This window comes from Coturnix japonica, chromosome 5, assembly GCF_001577835.2.
Source record: "Coturnix japonica isolate 7356 chromosome 5, Coturnix japonica 2.1, whole genome shotgun sequence".
Classification (NCBI taxonomy): Eukaryota; Metazoa; Chordata; class Aves; order Galliformes; family Phasianidae; genus Coturnix; species Coturnix japonica.
This window is the reverse complement of record NC_029520.1, coordinates 51,194,840-51,213,941: the sequence shown is the minus strand read 5'-3', so window position 1 is coordinate 51,213,941 and position 19,102 is coordinate 51,194,840. Positions and strand designations below refer to the sequence as shown.

The 19,102-nt window shown below is 46.5% G+C and overlaps 1 protein-coding gene across 1 annotated transcript; it reads right to left on the bottom strand.

Moving 5' to 3' along the window:
* Window positions 1-1,805: 1,805 nt before the first annotated feature.
* On the bottom strand, window positions 1,806-18,118 carry GCH1 (GTP cyclohydrolase 1). The gene is made up of 6 exons (XM_015865821.2): window positions 17,726-18,118; window positions 10,085-10,194; window positions 8,329-8,384; window positions 5,521-5,552; window positions 4,467-4,551; window positions 1,806-3,950 (listed from the first exon to the last, which is right to left on the bottom strand). The coding sequence occupies exons 1-6, from the start codon at window positions 18,024-18,026 to the stop codon at window positions 3,824-3,826; spliced, it is 711 nt and encodes a 236-aa protein (XP_015721307.1). The 5' UTR covers window positions 18,027-18,118; the 3' UTR covers window positions 1,806-3,823.
* Window positions 18,119-19,102: the final 984 nt, after the last annotated feature.

The following is a 19,102-nucleotide window of genomic DNA, read 5'->3' as shown; positions in this document are numbered from 1 at the left end:
GATCAGTAATGCAAATGGAGCAGTAACGCCTCCTCTGAAATATTCCGACATCAAACTCACAGTATAAAGCTAATCAAAAAAGCCCTCTGAACCTTGCTTTAATATCCTTTGGGTTATTATAGCAGAATTTGGCTATGATGCTGTGCATGGTGATTTAATTGATGTCCCTGTTACCAGCACAGCCCAAAACTTATTAAAAAGAGCTTTAATATTTCATATCCTCTCAACTACCAAACCATGACCGCAGCTTTAAATACAACTGGAAGGCAAGCTTTGAGCAGCAGGGTTATTTCCAAGAGTTCAGCAGAAGGGTTTAGCCAAGGCTCAAAGGGCAGAGCTGACTGCGGCGTCTTTCCCAACACTGATAACCACATAGAGACAGCAGGGGCAGAAAGCAGAGGCCGTGTAATGAGCAATCTGAGCTCATTAAGCAACCACGAGCTGCTGGAAGGTTGCGATGACCACATAAAGCCTCCAGGATCATTCAGTTTGGAAATGACCTCTAAGATCCCCATCCCCACTGCCAATAGCCCTCAGCGCCACATCCCCATGTTCAATGAGCACCTCCAGGGATGGTGACCCCACTCCCGGAGGAGTAGCTCCCTCCTCCGGGCTCTGAGTCTTAGACTTTCAAGCTATTTTTTCACCTCAATGAAAACAGAATTTCACACGATTACAAAACCAGGGGAGGTTCCTTTCAAATCCCACACTGTTGGTTTTGTTTTTGTTTTGCTTTGTTTTCAAAGCAGGGAATAGAAAAATCTCTGGCAGAAGCATCTGCTTTGCCCAAAAGGCTGTTTCCCACCAGAACCACCAGCTTCAACACACAACCACAACAAGAACAGAAACAGCTCCAATTCAACAACAAAGGCAGCTCTTACAAACGCTCCTGGGGCTTCCCATGAGAGCCGTTCCAAACAGCACAGAGCCTTCAGAAGATACACACAAGGCTGGAGGCTCTTCCCATTCATCACTCTTCCATTCGTGACCACCACAAAGCTCACCCACCAAGCTGGGCTGCACCCAGTAGATCCCCCATTGCCCATAGCCCCAACATTTCTGAGTGCCTTTTCTCTCCCTCATCTCTTTTACCCTGTGCTTTGACACAGATGCAGTTGAGAGATTAACAAAGTGATGGTGACTTTCTCAAAAGCACTTCATTCCTTCTTCCTCCCATTTGCTCATCCAGGCTACCACCCCTTCCAGTGTCTTGGTTCTGCAAATCTTTATTATTTTACACAGCATAACTCGCTACTGCATCCTCCCCATCAGATTGCAGAATGGCCTTGATTGAAAAGGGCCATAATGATCACCTAGTTTCAACCCTGAGATGCTCAGCTCCAGCCAGGAGAGCCAAGCACAGAGGCTCTGGTCTATGGAGAGGCCTCCAATGATGCCTTCAGTCCTTAAGAGGACTCTATGCTCACATGAACCCCAATGCAAACAACATCCTCCAGAGCAGCCACTGCTTCCCCTCTTCCTGCTGCTGAATCCTCTGAAACTGAAGACCAGAATGAGGAAGGTTGCACCCACCTTGAATGAAGATGATTCTGGGGTTGGTTTTGTTGTTGTTGCTCTGTCGACAAACAAGATCCTACTGCTGCTTCAGAAGAGGAACTCGGCATCATCATTACAAGGCTGGAGCACTTACGAGCACTGAAACTATGGGGAAATATTGGTGGTAGGTGGAGAGTTGGACTGGATGATCTTGGAAGGTCTTTCCAACCCTGGTGATGGTTCTATGATACCACCACCCACCTCATCCTGTGATGCCATCACCTGCCAGCCACCAAGGACGCTACCACTCCCAAGGGTAATACTGTGCTTTAATGTCTTTGAAACAATGCATGTTTTTGAGGCATGGGGTACAACAGCAGGCTGCACGCACTACACGTATATACACACTGGTTGTCATTAAAGCTGATGTATTTGACATGTTCCAAAGAAAGTGCACCAGTCTTAGAACAAACAGGGGAACAAAATCCAAGGCCACGAGTATAGAAGTATGTTTTAAAGACTGCGGGTCACAGGGAAATCAAAAACAGCGGTGGTGCAATATGAACTTTATCCTGAACAGAGATAAGTGGTTAAAACACAACCATTTCACTGCCTCAGGAGTAAGATTGTGTTTTACAAAGCCTTAACTTCAAACAACTAAAGTAAGCAGAGAGAAACAAACATATTTTTGTGCACCTCTTTGGTCCCCAAATTCTCCTTCCAACCCGAAAAGGAGAGAGTTTTTACAGTGAACTTCAAGCAAGAAAGACTTAAGGCTTTTCATCTGGATGTGTGAGACCAACACTGAACTTGAGAGTGGCAGGATCTGCTGTCTGCCATTAAAGAGAGCTATAGACACAGAATTAGTGTATCTTGTAAGTGTGCAGCATGGCTTGTTCATGCTAACAGACAGTTGTATAGCACCTAACTCAACAGGTCAAGCCTGCCAGCCAGGAGCTATGATTCAGGTTAGCACACTGAACATCTTGGGATTCATATTCAGCAAAGCCAGGGTGACTATGGGGACCCGCACTGCAGGCATCCCACACCACAGCTGGCACTTTGTTTTGTCTCCTGTCCTTAGTTCAAGGAGGGTGGTTTTCATTCGTACATCATGTTTTCCCAATTAAGAGTTACACAACCCCCATTAAAATCATAACAAAGTATAAGGAGTTCAACCCAGTCCAGCTGCCCGAAACTCTTTGTACCAGTGCTGCCACATACAGAGGTTGCCACATAGAGAGAAAACTGCAGTTTAATTCATTTTGACGCCCCTGGAAACACTTTTTTCTCAATTGCTCTTATGAAATAAGCTGTAATTTCAGGTTGCTTTGCCCTGGAATGAACGACCATCAGGCAGAAACACAACATGTCCCATTCAGGACATGATTTCAGCGCTCACCTTTGGTCCAATGTTACAAACCTTGGAATGCTTGAAGAGAAAGCCTCATTTTGAGATCAAACCAGATCTAGTTCCTCAGCCTGACTGATGGAAATCCAAGGAGGAAGACTTAAAAGATAGGGGAAAAATACTTCTTTGGATATCTCAGCTCTTTGCAGACAAATTCTGGATCTTCCTCCCCATTAGAGATTGCTTAAAAATAGTATGAAATTGACAGTTAAAGTGGCGAGACATCCTGAGGCACAGAGAGAAAGGTGCATAAAACCCTTTATCTATTGAGATAAAGTCCTGTTCCAAATCATTTAGAACTTAATTCCCTGCATGGGAAGAGGTTAGGAAAAAAAAAGATGTGTTTTAAAGTCTCCAAATACGACAAACAGAGTTCATACTAGCAAGAATATAAAACACCACCAGAGGTAACATCTCAAAGAGGTATAATAGACATATCTGACACTGAAACAGCCACTGCAGGACTTGTAATAACGCGCACCCAGAGACCATTCAGAACCACCCTTTCCACCAAAGTTACAGCATTGGCAGCATGTAAGTGGTCCTATAAGGATCCACAGCCGTCGGCTTCCTGTGCCACACTGTGTTTATTCCACTAACATTATTATTTCATAAATATCCATTTCATTCCCAAAGCACACTTTCCCCCTCACAGCAGCATGCTCTGCATGGTAGGTGTGAAGAGCCATATTCAACCCCCCTATTTGTAGCCTGTAGTTCTGCAACAACTGGAGATCCAGGAGCAGCCAACCTCACCATTACATTTCTCATTTGCCATCACAAGTCTTTTACTGAACAAAGACTATGACAACAACTCACGACGATTTAGTTTAAGAGCGTGATGTAGGAACAAGTAAGAACAGACGGCGACACTGGATGGAACAGCCTCCAGAGTGCATTTAGAGAGTGACAGTTTCAGCTCCTGATGAGTGTCAAGAACTCTTCACGGGTCTTTGGGTCTTCCCGGAATACCCCCAGCATTGTGCTGGTTACTGTTTTACTGTTCATTTTCTGTACCCCACGCATTACCATACACATATGCCTAGGAGAAAGGAGAGGGAGTCAGTAAATGAGATGTAGTCTAAAGAAATAAGAAGTGCCACGAAGACAAGTCGTGGTGACTTGCAGGGTCACATGAAATTCCATGGAAAAATAAAACCAAAATAAAACATCCATATCTAGAAAGGGAGTCAACTCTGCCCAGAGAGGCTGTGGATGCCCCGTCCATCTCTGGAGATGTTCAAGGCCAGGTTGGATGGGGCCCTGGGCAGCCTGGGCTGGTATCAATGTGGAGGTTGGTGGCCCTGCCTGTGGTGGGGGGTTGGAGCTTCGTGATCCTTGAGGTCCCTTCCAACCCAGGTGATTCTATGATTCCCCTAATGGCAAACTGTCGCCCACACTTTCAATAGCTCCAACCCCTTGTACCAAATGGGCCAAGATCACTCCTGCCTACCTCCTCTCTGCCTCAGCTAAGAGGCAACATGCAGCAGCACAGCAGTGCAGAGCTGTTATCACACCCAGCCCATACAATGCTGCAGAGCAGCTCAGAGGAACTTACGTAGCTTCGATCACCACTCCAACTCCAGCGGGCTGTAAGGCTTCTGTGATGGCTATTGCAATTTGTTTGGTAAGGCGTTCCTGGACTGAAAGGACAACAGGGAGTTCAGAACCACTGTTAAAACTGACAGGCTTAAATGCATCATCATTCCCTGCAAGCATCCTGACTTCCAAGCATGCCCGTCCCTTCTGCTCCCTGCCCCTAGGCCAAGCTCTGCTCTCTCCAAATGAATTCTGCTAATACTAAACCCTAGCTTATATTTTGTACCTAGGAATGGATCTTTTGTTTGCTTGTTTATACTGGGAGTCATTTTCCATTACGTGTTTGCAGGAGTTTGTATTACTGTGACTTGCAGTTATGGTAATTATGCAGTCAGATTTTCTTGCTTTCCTCTGTTCTTCTATTTGTTTTTTCACATATTTATTCACTGGCTTTACTGCTATACTATCCATTCCCTACACTCACAATTTCCCTTTATTTTAAGAGGATACAGAGCTTTAAAAGAGCAAATTAAGGAAGAATATTGTCCTCTAAAGCTTAACTCCCTTCAGCCATTCACTGGTTTGACTCCTAACAGTCACTAAGATTTCTGTTGCCACAAACAGGCCAAATTCAGCCACAGGACAGTGAGAGCAGCCTCAACCTGATCCAAAGCCTTGGAGCAGCTCCTGTTGTTTTCTCTGCTTCTCCAGGGCAGCAAATCTCCTTAATACAGCAGCTCTCAGTTCACCTCTTCAGACAACAATCCTTGAAGGTGTGCCCAGTTATCTGGAGGAGAGCACATCTCCAGCAGCATCCGGCTATTCCTTGCAGCTGTATCTTACATTTATCCTCCAAATCAGCTCCTGCCTACATTCATTTTCACAGGCACATTTTACCCCTCAGGGGAAATGCAGAGGCTAAGTAAGAAGACAGATGAGAAACACCTCTTCAAGAACACCTTGTTTTTCTTCACTCTCTAATATCTGAACAGCTGTAGTTCACCTATAACTACTGGGACCCCTGAGCTAGCAAAGGGCTGCACAAGCAATAAAAAGAAGATCCAGGTGTTTACCTTGTAGTCTTCTACTGTATATCTCCACAATTCTAGAAGAGAAGGAGAAAAAGACAACTTGTTTTGGTTATTCCTTTCTGAATACTGTCTGATCTTCACAGTTAACTTTCCACTACCAACAGATCACTGTATTGATCACAGTTCTTCCTGGAAATCCATGCAGCAATGCTTCTGCTCAGCCCCTGGTTTGCATGGCTCAATGAATTCCTTACCATACTGATGGTTCCAGTGGCAGGTACCCCTTGTCTGCCACCCCCCCATTTCAGGAGCAGCACTATCACTATCTTAGAGCTTCTTTGCTTTGGTTGTTACTTTTGAAGTATTTGTTCTACCACCCGCCTGGATCACACACTTGCAAGGGAATCCACAGCCAAAGACTCCCTGAAAGCTAATCCTTGAGTTAACAGACTGCCTCCCAAATGCTGTTTGAAGGATGTTTGGATACCAGGATTCCCACGAGGCTACTGGCCTTAAGCAAGAGATGTTCTGGATTCCTGCATTTAACCCCTGTTTTAACTAAGAGCTATGGGTAAATAATTGTTTTTATTAGATGTGGAGGGTGGTGGCCCTGCCTGCAGCAGGGAGGTTGGAGCTTGATGATCCCTGAGGTTCCTTCCAACTCAAGCCATTCTATGATTCTATGATACAACAGATACTCTCCACCCATCCTTCATGTTTCAGCACAGGGCTCACCTTAGTGCTCACCTCTAACAGGGTTTCAAATGCAAGCTATCTGCAGAGCAATTCAAGTGACGGTGTGATCATCTATCAACACAGTACTGAAATCCACATATTTCAAGAGAAAAAGTCCATGGCTGCTCTGTGACTCAGCGAGTTATTCATGCAGACCTTACGCATGCAGACCAAATGCTTAATTACACATCAAGTGGCCATGCTAAAAGTTGCTCCAGAAGGATTCAATATTCATCTGGTCAGAGCAGACAAAAACCAGACCCTGACTGGCAGCCTGAGGCATTGCTTACAAGAGACGTTTTTGACAGTGAGACTTGCCTGCTGCTTTGGAGAGGGAATTATATGCAGAAAGTCCCCTCCAGAAATGAAGCGTTCGTGTTACAGCTATTCTGAACAAAGCAACATATTATTTAGATATTTAGAAGCACGGCTGATGCTCGGGGTTTGTTTTGTGTGTGAGAAGCCCTACAAGCACGTCTGTGTGAAAACAGAGGTGGTGTTATCAAACCTGAGCTTAAAATCCAAGGAAAAGTGTTTGTCTGCTGAATGCAGGTCATCCCGACGGCAGGAACACACCACATTAGGCTTAATCCTATTATGAAAGATTAGGTCTCCAGTACCAACAGCCTCACAAATCTTTGTGTGAACACTGGTTGCATTATATAGGGCAAGAAAGGGAAGCACTATTTGGCCTAGCGATCTCCTCATGGTGAGTACACAAAAGCAAGCAAGGATAGAGAAGATCTGGTTATACAAGAGTCTAATCTTTTCATTATTGTGGGATATGGAAGTTTTACCCTCACTTGAAAGGGAAAAAAAAGGGCAATATTTAACCTTTAGAGCACAGTGCAGGAACACATGCACACATCCAAACGTATTTCATATTGAGAATAAGCAGAAGGAAAACTGCACCACGTTGCCACCTGCATTAAGGACCATTCAGAACAGCTTTAAACCAGCAATTCAGAGGTAATTGCAGAATCCCATCCTGCAGTATCAGGAGGCAGTTAAGTGCAGGCATAGTAAATGTCTACCAAGAAAATTTGAGGGTTTAACTGCTTCAGCCTTCTGATCAGAGCAAATTCCACTCCTGCAGGTGCTGCTAGAAGGTGGGAAGCTGGTTGTCCTGTAAGGTCACCTTGAAAACATGACCTCTCAGGGCCCTTCTGCTTCCAACCCAAACTCGCTGCTGAGCAAGCAGAGCACAGCACAGAGATGGCTGATTGTAAAGCACTTCAGTGTCACACACTGCACATCTCCTACCCACTAAGAAAACTCACAGGCGTGCAGATTTACAAGGCTAATTCTCCTTAGTGTGATTGCAACTACAGAAAGATTAACAGATGTATCAGAGAAAGTATAAGCGTGTCCTACGTGGTCTTTCTGGACTACAAACAGTGCTTTCAGGTTCACTTGCTGCAAGACATCCTTCCACTCAGGTGCCCAGTCACCAGGTGAGGGATCTACCACCCCCCATGCAACTGTCACCTTATAGCACAACTCAGCTGATCCAAGGGCATTTGCCAAGGAAAACAATGTTTTACATAACGAGTGGATTTCTCAAATGTATCTTAATTACTTTCTTTCTAAAGCTGAGCCTTAGAAATAAAGACCCCATGGCTCTCTCAGCAGGCCTTGAGAGAAAGAAAGAGACGTCAGATGTATCAGATGAAAGCTTTGGATTCAGATCCAGAGGGTTTGTTCACTTGCAGTTTGAGATCCCTGCTCTTATCAGTCCATATACACGCAGATCTCTTGCTGCTATAGATCCCCATTGTGCCTGTTGATCTGCCTTAGAACACAGCCAAGACTTTCCACTCGTTCCTGCTTCTGTGCTCTCTTTAGACATCAGTGTTTTGGATGGATGTGCAGAAGTGTTATGGCTCTATTCCAACCAACTGCAATATTAATTAACACAGAGCTCTAAGGCTCACCTGCTCTCACCACACATACACACAAACAAGAGTGTAATGCTGAGGATTGGTCTAAATCCAAATCCAGGACACAAAGTGTGCTGAGCTTCAGAGGGGGACAAGATTAGTGAGATTAACACAGTTAGCACAGCTTGGAATCCTTTTTACAAATTAGCATCACTTTCATTACAGTAACACTTACCTAGCGAGCTTGCTGAGGCCAAGCACTTGTTTGTTAGGAAGATAGCCAATATGTACCTGGACAGAGAAGAACAAGCCATTAGCAGAATGAAAACCAAGCTTACAAATGGGTACAAAACTCATGCATAGAGAGTGAGATGTGCAGATGTCCCAGAAGTGTGAACAGCCCAGAAATCAATCTTAGCATGTGGGAGGAACAAGCCTGAAAAATTAACTGTGGAGCTATCAAAGGCTGTTCTGCCTCACGAGGTCGGTGTTCTGGTGCAGGATAGATTAAGTGTCCTGAGGCAGGGGAGGCAAACCACAGTTCCCCAAGAGTCAAGGCTTATGTTCCAAGTCTCAGGAATGCCACAGAGTACTTTGGGTACAAAAAGCAGTACTTATTATTACCAACATTGCCACGCTTTTCTTTCAAGTCCTAAAGTGGATAAATAAAAGGGAGAGAGAAGGACTGTCACTCCAGTAAAGGATCTGATGGCAACAAGTACTTTGCCACCAAACTCAGGCTGCACTTACTGTTGTTTTCCTACTATTATTGCTTCAGTGCCAGCTCATGTGCTATCAGTAGTACCATACATCACTGCACAAATCAGCCAACTTCTGTCCTGCTTGAACATGGATTTACTGCACCAGGCTGAAATGAGTTACGGAGCAGAAGAGTGCTCAGATTTGAAGGAAGAATGAATGGCATTCAGCTTCCTGTCCTACAGAAGGCTGCTGGAATCACATGGGCTCACACTAGTAACAGATTATAAACTAACATTTACATCACTGTGCCAGAGACTTGAAAAATCAGCCATGATACGGTAGGGGAGTGTCAGTGTAGGATTCTGCCTTAGTGCTTTGCCTAGAGGCTCCACCTCAGAGTCCTGCTTTGCTGTACCTGCAGGTAGAGGTACCATAGCACACCTAATTACCTGGCTAACTCGCTCATTCCTATCACTTCTGTTGGGTACTCAACCCACTGACACCTGAAAAGACACGAAACATTGCAGATAAAGTAGGAGACAGAAATAAGCACTGAACCTTGTTCCCCACAGAGTACTTTGTGTGATGCAATCTTACAGGTGACAGCACTTGCTCCTCTGTCCTTTGAGTACTCAATGGCAGAACAGATGGATCAGAATAAGGCCCATCCTTCTGTGCTCTCACAAGAGTGAAGAGGCTGAGTGAGGTTTTCAGAATCTCCAATGCTGAACTACTCAAGTTTACAGATGTGGAGATTTGTTGAGATGTTTTATTGATGGTTGGGATTGGGGGGGAGAGCGTTAAGTTGTTGGTACCACCATTTAAAACACCAGCTCTGTTCATGGGAGTCCCAAGCTACGCAGCCTCCTGTTAGCCCACCTAATAGAGGGCTGCTAATCAGAAGGTTGTTCCATTCATGGAGGCACTGGATTGCTCTGAGCCAAGAACTAAATCCGTGACGGAGGCAGCGTGCAGGGTGAGCTGGTTTAATATCAAGATGTCTGCCCTCGAGGCTTGCTGCGGCTTCACAAAGAAGAGCTTTAATGTGAAATGTCAGAAACCATTAGATTAGTTAGACTAGGAAAGGTTGAGCACAGAGCTTCAAATCCAAATAAAACTCACATTAAGGAGGTCTTTCTTATTTGTATTCTCAGGAGATTAACTTTTAGAATCATAGCCGTAAGCAGTAAATACTTACAGCTTTAAAAGCTTTGTAGTTATAGCTACAAAGTCTTGTACATGTGTCTTTTATCACGTATTCCCACGTTTGTTTGAGGAGGAAGAGTTACCTTTCCAACAAATGGAACGAGGTGATGCTCACACAATGAGAACATGTCTATGTCCTTCACAATTACCATCTCATCGTGGTCTTCGTCAAAGATGGCGTCATTCAGAACATCTGAAATTAAACATTTGTATTAAGAAAACAACGTACACAAGCACAAAAGGTTCTTCCAGCCAGTATCTCAGATTTGTGGCCCCAAAGGTATAGACTTTAGGGCTAAGCTATGGGAAGCAAGGAGTAGCATTTAATGTCAATTAAAATGACAGCTCACCAAGCCAGCAATGAGGAGCAGAGCACATCTCTATACAGGCTTCCATAGTGCTTGCACACACCACAGGCAAAACTGGGCCTTAGGTTTGAGAAAAGCTAAGCCATCACAGTGGTCTCTGCAGCTTCGACACCAGCACTGTTATCCTCCAGGCTGCTCGATGCCCAGACGATACCTTTGCATTTCACCCCTAAGCACACCAGCTGGCAGCTGTTCAGGCATACACAGCAGTCAGAAAGATCTGTAGCCAAAGATCAGGGGGATATTTGCTGTTCTGCACTGAGAGTTAGCACACAGCTGTATGCTCCATCTGAATTCCACATCTCAGGTTGAATGGAGAATTCTTATGGAGAAACCGACAAAGAGGAAGAGCTGGCTCAGTAAGGAAAGGAACATGTAGCATGAGACTTTGCTGGTCCTGGAGCTCAGCACAACAGATCCTCAGCTGGTTTTCCAGATTTAGCAGCCCCCTTATTGTTAAAGTCCCAGAGCTTCAGGTTACAGCAGATTACTGTGGTCTCCACAAAGGCTACAGGGAGCCAGACCATGTTTGGGGTGGTTCAAAGTAGAACAGCCCCAAGGCAAGGGAGACTTTTAGGAGACAAGAGACAACAGCTGTATGGAAGAGAAAAAAAGAGAGAAAAACAGAGCAAGGGAAGGGCCAGAAGGGCTGACCATCAGCACGAGGAGCTCAGCAGAGAAGTTAGCTTGAAGCCACACACATTTGGAGTCATTTCCAAGAACCAGAGTAAGACCCACAACAGCAGTAGGGGAACAAGGGGCCACACTGCTTGGCACCTGCAGTGATGCTTACACAAATCTAATAGCTGTCTCTGTTCTGCTTGCCTTTACGCCTTCCCCTGACATGTACGCACACCTAATGGCCACCATCTGCTGTCGATACGTATCATCATCACGGAGCATTTTAATTTCCTGCTTGCTATCAGCACTACACAGGTAACCCTGGAAACTGTGCGCAAGATGTTCTGCCTGCAACGCACGTCCTTCCCAAGAAGGGCTGGCGACCTGCAGAACAGCAGGGCTGAACCCCAGAAGGTTTCCGAGCAGGGACAGAGGGCACGAAAGAGACCAGGAAACAATTCCATAAAGGTACGTGATTTTTGTGCTTCAAATCTTACAGCCCAGTTTACACCAGACACTGCTGGAGAGATTTTTGATTACATGGGAAGCACCACGCTGTTGTATTCCTATGAATGCAGCCAGAAAGAGATAGAATTTGGAAGAGAGCAGGCTTGGAGGGCGATAAAGAGAAGCCAGAGCAGTAATGCAGGTTCTCAGTGCTCACACCGTACCCCGCAGATGTGCCATTTCCACAGCAGAAAGGCAAACAGTGGTTTCACAAAACCTGCTGCTATGCCCAACATTGATAAAACAAAATCCAAACAGATCCCAGAAGCATCTCCAGAGCAACTGGTGCTGTTATTAGACCACCAGCTTGGCTTACACCAGCACTGCCAGGAGCGCATCAGGGACTGATGTTAGATATGGATTTACGTCATCACACTCATAAAGCAGAATGTCCTGGACAATCAGAAATGGCCACATTCTCATTAGGAGCCACCGTAATGAGTGACAGCATTGTGTAATGTCATTCAACATGGAAAAGTCTCATATTAATATACACACACGTAAATGTATGCATATACAAACTCACTGATGAAATATATATAGAAGTGGATCCTTAGAGACTTCATCCAAGAGGCCAAGAATCACAGAATGTCTTGGGTTGGAAGGGACCTCAAGGAGCACGAAGCTCCAACCCCCCACCACAGGCAGGGCCACCAACCTCCACATTGATACCAGCCCAGGCTGCCCAGGGCCCCATCCAACCTGGCCTTGAACACCTCCAGGGATGGACGGGGCATCCACAGCCTCTCTGGGCAGCTGTTCCAGCACCTCACCACTCTCAGACCAAAGAACTTCCCCCTGACATGGTGAGACAGAAGGCCAGTACCTGCCTGTGCTGTAAGAACAGAGCTCCAATCACCCCCCTAACCTGCTTGAGCCCTTCCTGCTCACTTTACAAGCTGCTTCTCCTGAAAAATAAGCACAGTGCAAAGTCTGTGTCTGTCCCAGCACCACCCATAACCTTTCAAATCCAAGCCCTGAGTTGGCATCAGATGAGTCAGGTAAAGGTAGCTGAGCCAAGATGCTGAGCTGCATCCTGCTGTGCCTTAATTCAACAAGGAAAACTCCCTCCAAGTGCCATCCGTGTAGTCCTCCATGTCAAGAAGAGGACAAGATTTGCACATCCTCTACTTACAAGGGGGCTGGCACATTCATCCATCGTCTCTTGGCCCCTTGGGATGATACTTACCCTCAGCTCACCCTGCTTTTATTAGTCACAGCTGTGCTCGAGTCCTGTCAGTGCACCAAAGGAGCCTGCAAACATCACTACTTTCATTCTCTGCCACCTGAGGAAAGCTGAGGGAACTTGTTGCTTAAGCCCAAGCGCATCATGTTAAGGAAATGCAAAGGTAAAATACACAGCTTTAAGGAAATGAACAAGAACAGACATAGAGCTATGGACAATTATCCCAGTTGATATGTCTGCCAGCCCAGATTTCAAGTCCTGACATAGAAACTTCACTGAGCTGTTAAAGACCAAACAGCAACTCCTGGAAGAGATCAGAATTCATTTCCCCCTTTATCTTCCTCAAGAGTCAATAAAACAACAACAACAACAAACAACCAGAACCGGATGGAGACAGAATGAGAAAGACCTTTGGGGACTTTGCGTCAGAGCTCAGCAAAAAGACCTGTTGCTATAGAAACTATTTGCATAGCTTTAATGTGACACGGGAAAGCAAACACACCTCTGGCAACCAAAGAAGATGGAGCCCACCCAGCAGCTGGCTCCGTAGGTGAAGGGAATGGAGGATGACAGCCCTCTGTAGAGCAGCACTGCAGCATTTCAGATGCCAGGCCTTGGCTGGATCTTTCAGACAGGAGTTGGAGATGCTTGTAGGATGCTCGCACTATGAGCTGAGTTGCTTCACTCCAAGGAGGAAGCCAAGCTAAGGATTCCTCAGTGTGAGAAGGATGAAGCTGGTCTCAGATTTAGCAACCCAGCTCCTTGAGCTCAGCCATCGTGGTAGCCATAAGCACAAGTTTATCCCTCCACAAGGCTCCAGACTGCCCTCACTCGCATGGTAGAGGCTCCAAAGAGCCCAGAGACCACAGACAAACTGTTCATTGAGATGGAATCGGATGAGGCACAACAGCAGGTACATTGGGCCAGCTTTATTGGGCAGTTCCTCTCAGTCTGAGGTGGAATTGACAGAGCAGAAGACCTGAGCTCATAGATGAAGGCATGGTAGGGAAGCCAAGAAGAAAATTGCTATGAAATCTTTCAGTGGTAAGACTGAGAGTCAAAACTGACTGTACTTATTCATGCACTGATACTACACAAGAATTGCAGCTAGAGAAAACATTCCAGCCAAGCAACACAAGAGAATTATTGCAGCTTTTCAGTCCTGAAAGGTACCAGGCATTTATTATGCATAAAAGGAGGAAAATCAGGCTAGAAAACTCATTCATACAAAGAGAGTTTGTACTCCTGCAGAAAGTTAATGACTTCAGGTTGCTAAGGCAGAGGGTGGGCTGGGTATGCCAATTCCCAATAGAATTACCATCTGCTTTAAGAAGTCTTGAACAGCTCTAGAAAGGGACACAACCTAAGCTGTAATGAGGCTATTTTAGCTGGCAGTAAGAGTTCCAAAGCTGCAGAGAATAATTAAATAGGCATTAGCACCACGTGGCTTCCTTGCCATCCTATACCTTCCCAACAGGAAGGAAGCAAAGCATCAGAAAAAAAGATTTACAGGTTTATGACTAACATTTCTGATTCCATCAGTGCCACAGCAGAGCACTGGAAACAGACATTCTGCTTCGGAAAGGAAGCAAAACTTCATTCTTCAGCAGCCAGAAATCATACATCTGGTCCATCTCTTTTACAACTCACATTGAAGAATTAAATAAGGAGGAAAAGCAGCAGGGCTGCTCTGCTATTTCTAGCCATCAACTTTATGGGTTCATTTACCCTCTTAAAAAGATACTCTCTACATCACAGAGAGAGACTGAAGTCTATTCATAAGAGATCAGCCATCGCATACTGCCAGATGAAGCTAAGATAAGGTCTAGAAGTTGTTGGTTTTCTGCTGATGTATTTATTAATAAGAGGGAAATCGGGGCTATGGAGACGCTCTGGATTTCAACACCTGATTTCACAGAAGGTGCCCAAAGTTCCCATCCATGCTTCTTTCTGAACATGAAACAAATGAAGATCACAGGAAAAGCAACACGAAGAGATCAGAAGCCTTTAATAGAATAAGATCCAAGAGGTTTAAGATCATTGTTAAACTCTGGGAGGGGGAAATATAAGCATATCAGATTTGGTGTTGCTTGACTTGTATCTGTGAGTAGCAAGAGAACTGGCAACACTTCACTTCCAGCAACAAACCACTGCAGCAACTCATCAGCTCTCAGCAAAGGGCAGTGCTGCTGATCAAACAGCCTTGTTTGCTTAAGGCACTGCCTATTTCCAAGCAGAAATGCTTAGCACCTCTCACCCACAGCAAACTGAGTAAGCATAGAAAATACAAGCTCACTGGCACCAACAGACAAAGCAAAGACAACTGATGTCATCTACTTGGACTTCTGCAAAGCCTTTGGGACTGTCTCACATCATAACCTTATCTCTAAGTTGGTGAGATATGGATTTGAAGGGTGGGCTAGGAATTGCACTGCAGGCAGAGGGCAGTGGCCAGGGGCTCTGTGTTCAGGTGGAGGCAGATCACGAGTAGTGTACCCCAAGGTCTTGGGACTGGCACTCTTTAACACCTTTATCAATGACACAGCTGATGAGATTGAAGGCACCCTCAGCAAGTTTACTGAGGGCACCAAGCTGAGTGGTGCAGATGATACAAAAGAAGGGACACCATCCAGAGGGACCTGGACAGGTTTGAAAAGTGGGCCCACGTGAATCCAATGAGGTTCAACAGAGCCTGTTCAGCTTTGTCTGATGTTTCCTGCAGGACTGTAAAGGAGCTGAATCTGTTGTGCAATGGGTTGTTTTGAAGCCAGCCATCTTTGGCGTGTGCTGTTTCTGGAACTCACCAGATTGATTCTGAAGTCTTCAGTTACAAGTTGGTCTGCAGTTTTGATTTCCATAGATTCACCCATTTACTGCGTATCATAGAATGGCTTGGGTTGGAAAGGACCCCAAGGGTCACAAAGCTCCAGGCTCCTTGTCACATGCAGGTCCTACATTGTCCATATTTAATACCAGACCAGGCTGCCCTATGTACACATTCATGCTCTGCAGCATTCATAGTCCAGTGGACAGCACTTCCAAGGATAACATTAAGCATTTATTGAAGGAGGGACAGATCTCCCCTGAACACCTGTAAGGATGCTGAAGGCTGACAGCCAGCTGTTAACAGCTCAGATTAGAGATGTGTTCTTTTGATTAATCAAGGTATTTTGTTGTCATCTGCTTCCACAATGAAGAAGCCAATAAATCTGACCCTGGCTCTGGAAAAGAAAACATGTCCTTGTGTGGCCATGAAGAAGCACTGAGTAAAATGAAGAAGTAAACCTTCTGGTATCGTGCAATGGCTACTGATACACGGAAACTCAAGTGCCAGCAACTTTAGATCTGCTCCTCAGATGGATTTTACCTGAAATCCCCAGGGACATCCATGCTCCTCCAATAAAAGTTTGATTATCTCCCACCATAAAACAAGATCAATGCATTAATTTGAATATATTTTGTCACTGTGAGAGCTGAGGACGGGGGCCTTTGGAAACAACCAGGATGAATGGGAGAACACATCTAGAACAGACACTGAAAGCTGGGTTTAGATATTCAGCAAATCAACTCTACTGATGGCTCTGAAATGCAATACTGACCAGCTGCAGAACACAGATAAAGATGAATGAATGTAAAGCAGGAACACTGTTATTCTGCACTGTCAAGCTGGGAAATACCCCTGAAACAGAAGCTACGTCAGGTTCTCTGCTACCCACAGAAACCTGAATGGAAAGGAAGGGATTCAGATCTCATCCTCCCTACAACACAAGTTTTATGTATGGCAGGATAAAGAAGTACAACGGCCTCCAGCACCCAACTGCTCTCAGAAACACTCGATGGCAAATCAGAGCCAGACACCATTCATTTACAGGCAGCTCAGCTGTGACCAACCACATAACTCTGTTCTTGCTCACTGTAGGAAAAGCTCAAGTCAGAAACACCAAACTCCGCAGATCTCCTCCAGTGTATTTCCCACTGCACCTTGTCCAGCCTTCCCTAGATGTCACAGCTTGGAAATACATTCATTACATTCATTTTGCATTCCTGTACCATATGAAAAGTAAAATTAAAGTTGCTTCCCCCCCTCCCAAGGTGGTTACCCAAGCAGAAGGCTGGTTTGAAGACCTGTAGTTGTACTGCACTCCCTGTTTCAGTCTGCCTGCCTTTCAGCTCTGTGTCTCACAATGCATTTAGGACCCTCCCAAGCAGAACTGTGCACTAATTCACAGCTTCAATCACCAGATATTTTGCTGTCTGTTAAGGAATCATCCTTCAACTACAGCTTTTCCCTTCCCGTTTCACTACTAGGAGCAGGAAGAGCAGAAGCACAAGAGACAAGAAGCTGAGGGAGTAACAGGACTGCCCAGCCAACACAGGAAAGGAAGCCTACATCACAGCTTCCTCTTATATCCTAGATAAGTAGCAAATAAAGCAGCCCAGGAGCACAGTTCCTAACAGTGACAGTATTAGGAGATGGAGAGAAACAGTTTATAATACAGCCACCACCCTGCACAGCCATCCAGGAGGGGGTACCCAGAACCACTGTGCTCCAAGAAATGCATGTGAGATCGGGACAGATGAACCTCAGGATCCAGCAGAGCAAAAGTTTGGGGGTAAATTAACAGGAACCTGCAGCAATATTGAGAGAGGAGCAGAGGGACAGCAACCTCTCAGCATGGAAACGCAGTCAGATGAAGAAAACCCTGATGTCCGGGTGCGAACCTGAACGCCGGGCTCGCTCCTACAGACAGAGCGGCCGCTCCCAGGGTGAGCTCAGGACGTGACATCGCAACAGGAAGAATTGCTCAGCGAGTCAGAGCTGGAAGTTACACGCACAATGGGTTCGGGGAAGAGAAAAGGGAAAGCGAAGCAGCAGGGCGACCGAAACTCACCTATGGCCGTCATAGGGAACGGAAGGGGAAGCGGAGGGGAACTCCCTGGTTTCCCCAGCCCCTCGTTACAGTACGGCACGGCTGGGAGGAAGGAAGGCACGGTGAAACCCCCCTCCCCAGGTGCCCCCCGGGCTCAGCACAGCCCCCTACCCGCGATGGTCTCCTGGTAGCCCTTGGTGAAGAACTGCATGGCGGTGGCCGCCCTCCAGGGTGTCTTCAGCAGCCCCTGCCGCTCGGGATCCTCTCCCAGCGCTCTGAGGATGGTGGTGTACGCGGCCGCCAGGCTGGGCAGGCTCAGCTCGTTGTCCTCCTCGCTGCGGGGCCGTTCTCCCCTCCACCCGTCCCCGCTGCCGCCGCTACCGCCGGGTACACGCGGCTTCTCGGAGCCCAGAGCGGGGGAGGCCGGTCCATCCCGCCGGACGTACCCGTTACAGCTCCGTGCTGCCGCCATAGGCGCCGGCACAGCCGGCCCGGCCGAGCCCGCTATTCAAAGCCCGGTACCGACACCGCTCCGCTCACCCTACACAAGTCCCTCCCGTCTGAGCTCAGCGACCCGCTTTATACCGCCCGCGCCGCTCCCATTGGCTTGTTCCGCTCTGACGTCCCGGCTGAGCCCGGAATACGGAGTGTCGGTGTTTGTGTGCTCACACCTGCAACTCAATGGGAATGAATGGGATTCAATGGGACCTGATGGGATTCAATGGGACCTGATGGGATTCAATGGGAATGAATGGGTCGCTGGGACCAAAGGGGTTTCTAAAGGTACCCATGTCCCCTTGGCACTCATTGGGCTGAGATCCTATCAACAAGTCTCTATTAATTAACCCCATTGGGCAATGGAGCTCACTAGGAACTCCTTAAGGGACGCACTGGCTGTGGAAGGAGCTGGGCGGCCTTTCTCCATGTCAAGCAAAGCAGTTCTAAATGCAATATCTGCACTGACAGCTGGGACGTGGCAGAAATAAATCACACGCTGTTATGTTTCCCCCATTGACTCACGTAGGGGCATTTATGAGCTGACACATCCCTCCTCCTCAACCCATCCATGGCGATTTGTGACAGCGATGCGGATCAATAGCACCATTAGCACTGAGTGGCCCTAGCACTGCCCTGCTCAGCTCTCCATCCCCATTCTAAACCACGGATGGCTTCTGCTTCCCAGCCTTATTACCCCAGGATCAATAAAGCCATTGGCACCGAGGGCTGCTCTCTGGGAACACAGCACTTGAAATTGCTCACCTGCATTTCCTGGCTCTATGTGTCCACTCCAGTCCTGCATCAAGTAGCTCTTCACAGCCCAGGTAAAGATCAGCATCGTGCCTGTCTATAAGCAAACAAATCAGTTTCTGTATTACAGAGCTTGGAAAGCCAAAGAAAATATTCTCTGGGAGGTGAACGCACTTATTGCTTTACTGCACAAGTGTTCTGTACTCGGAATAAATGCCTGGCTTCCTGTGAGCCTGGCACTGCCCTCTGAAATCAAACAGGTCTGCAATGCCCCAGCGTGCCAACTTGTCCATTTATAGA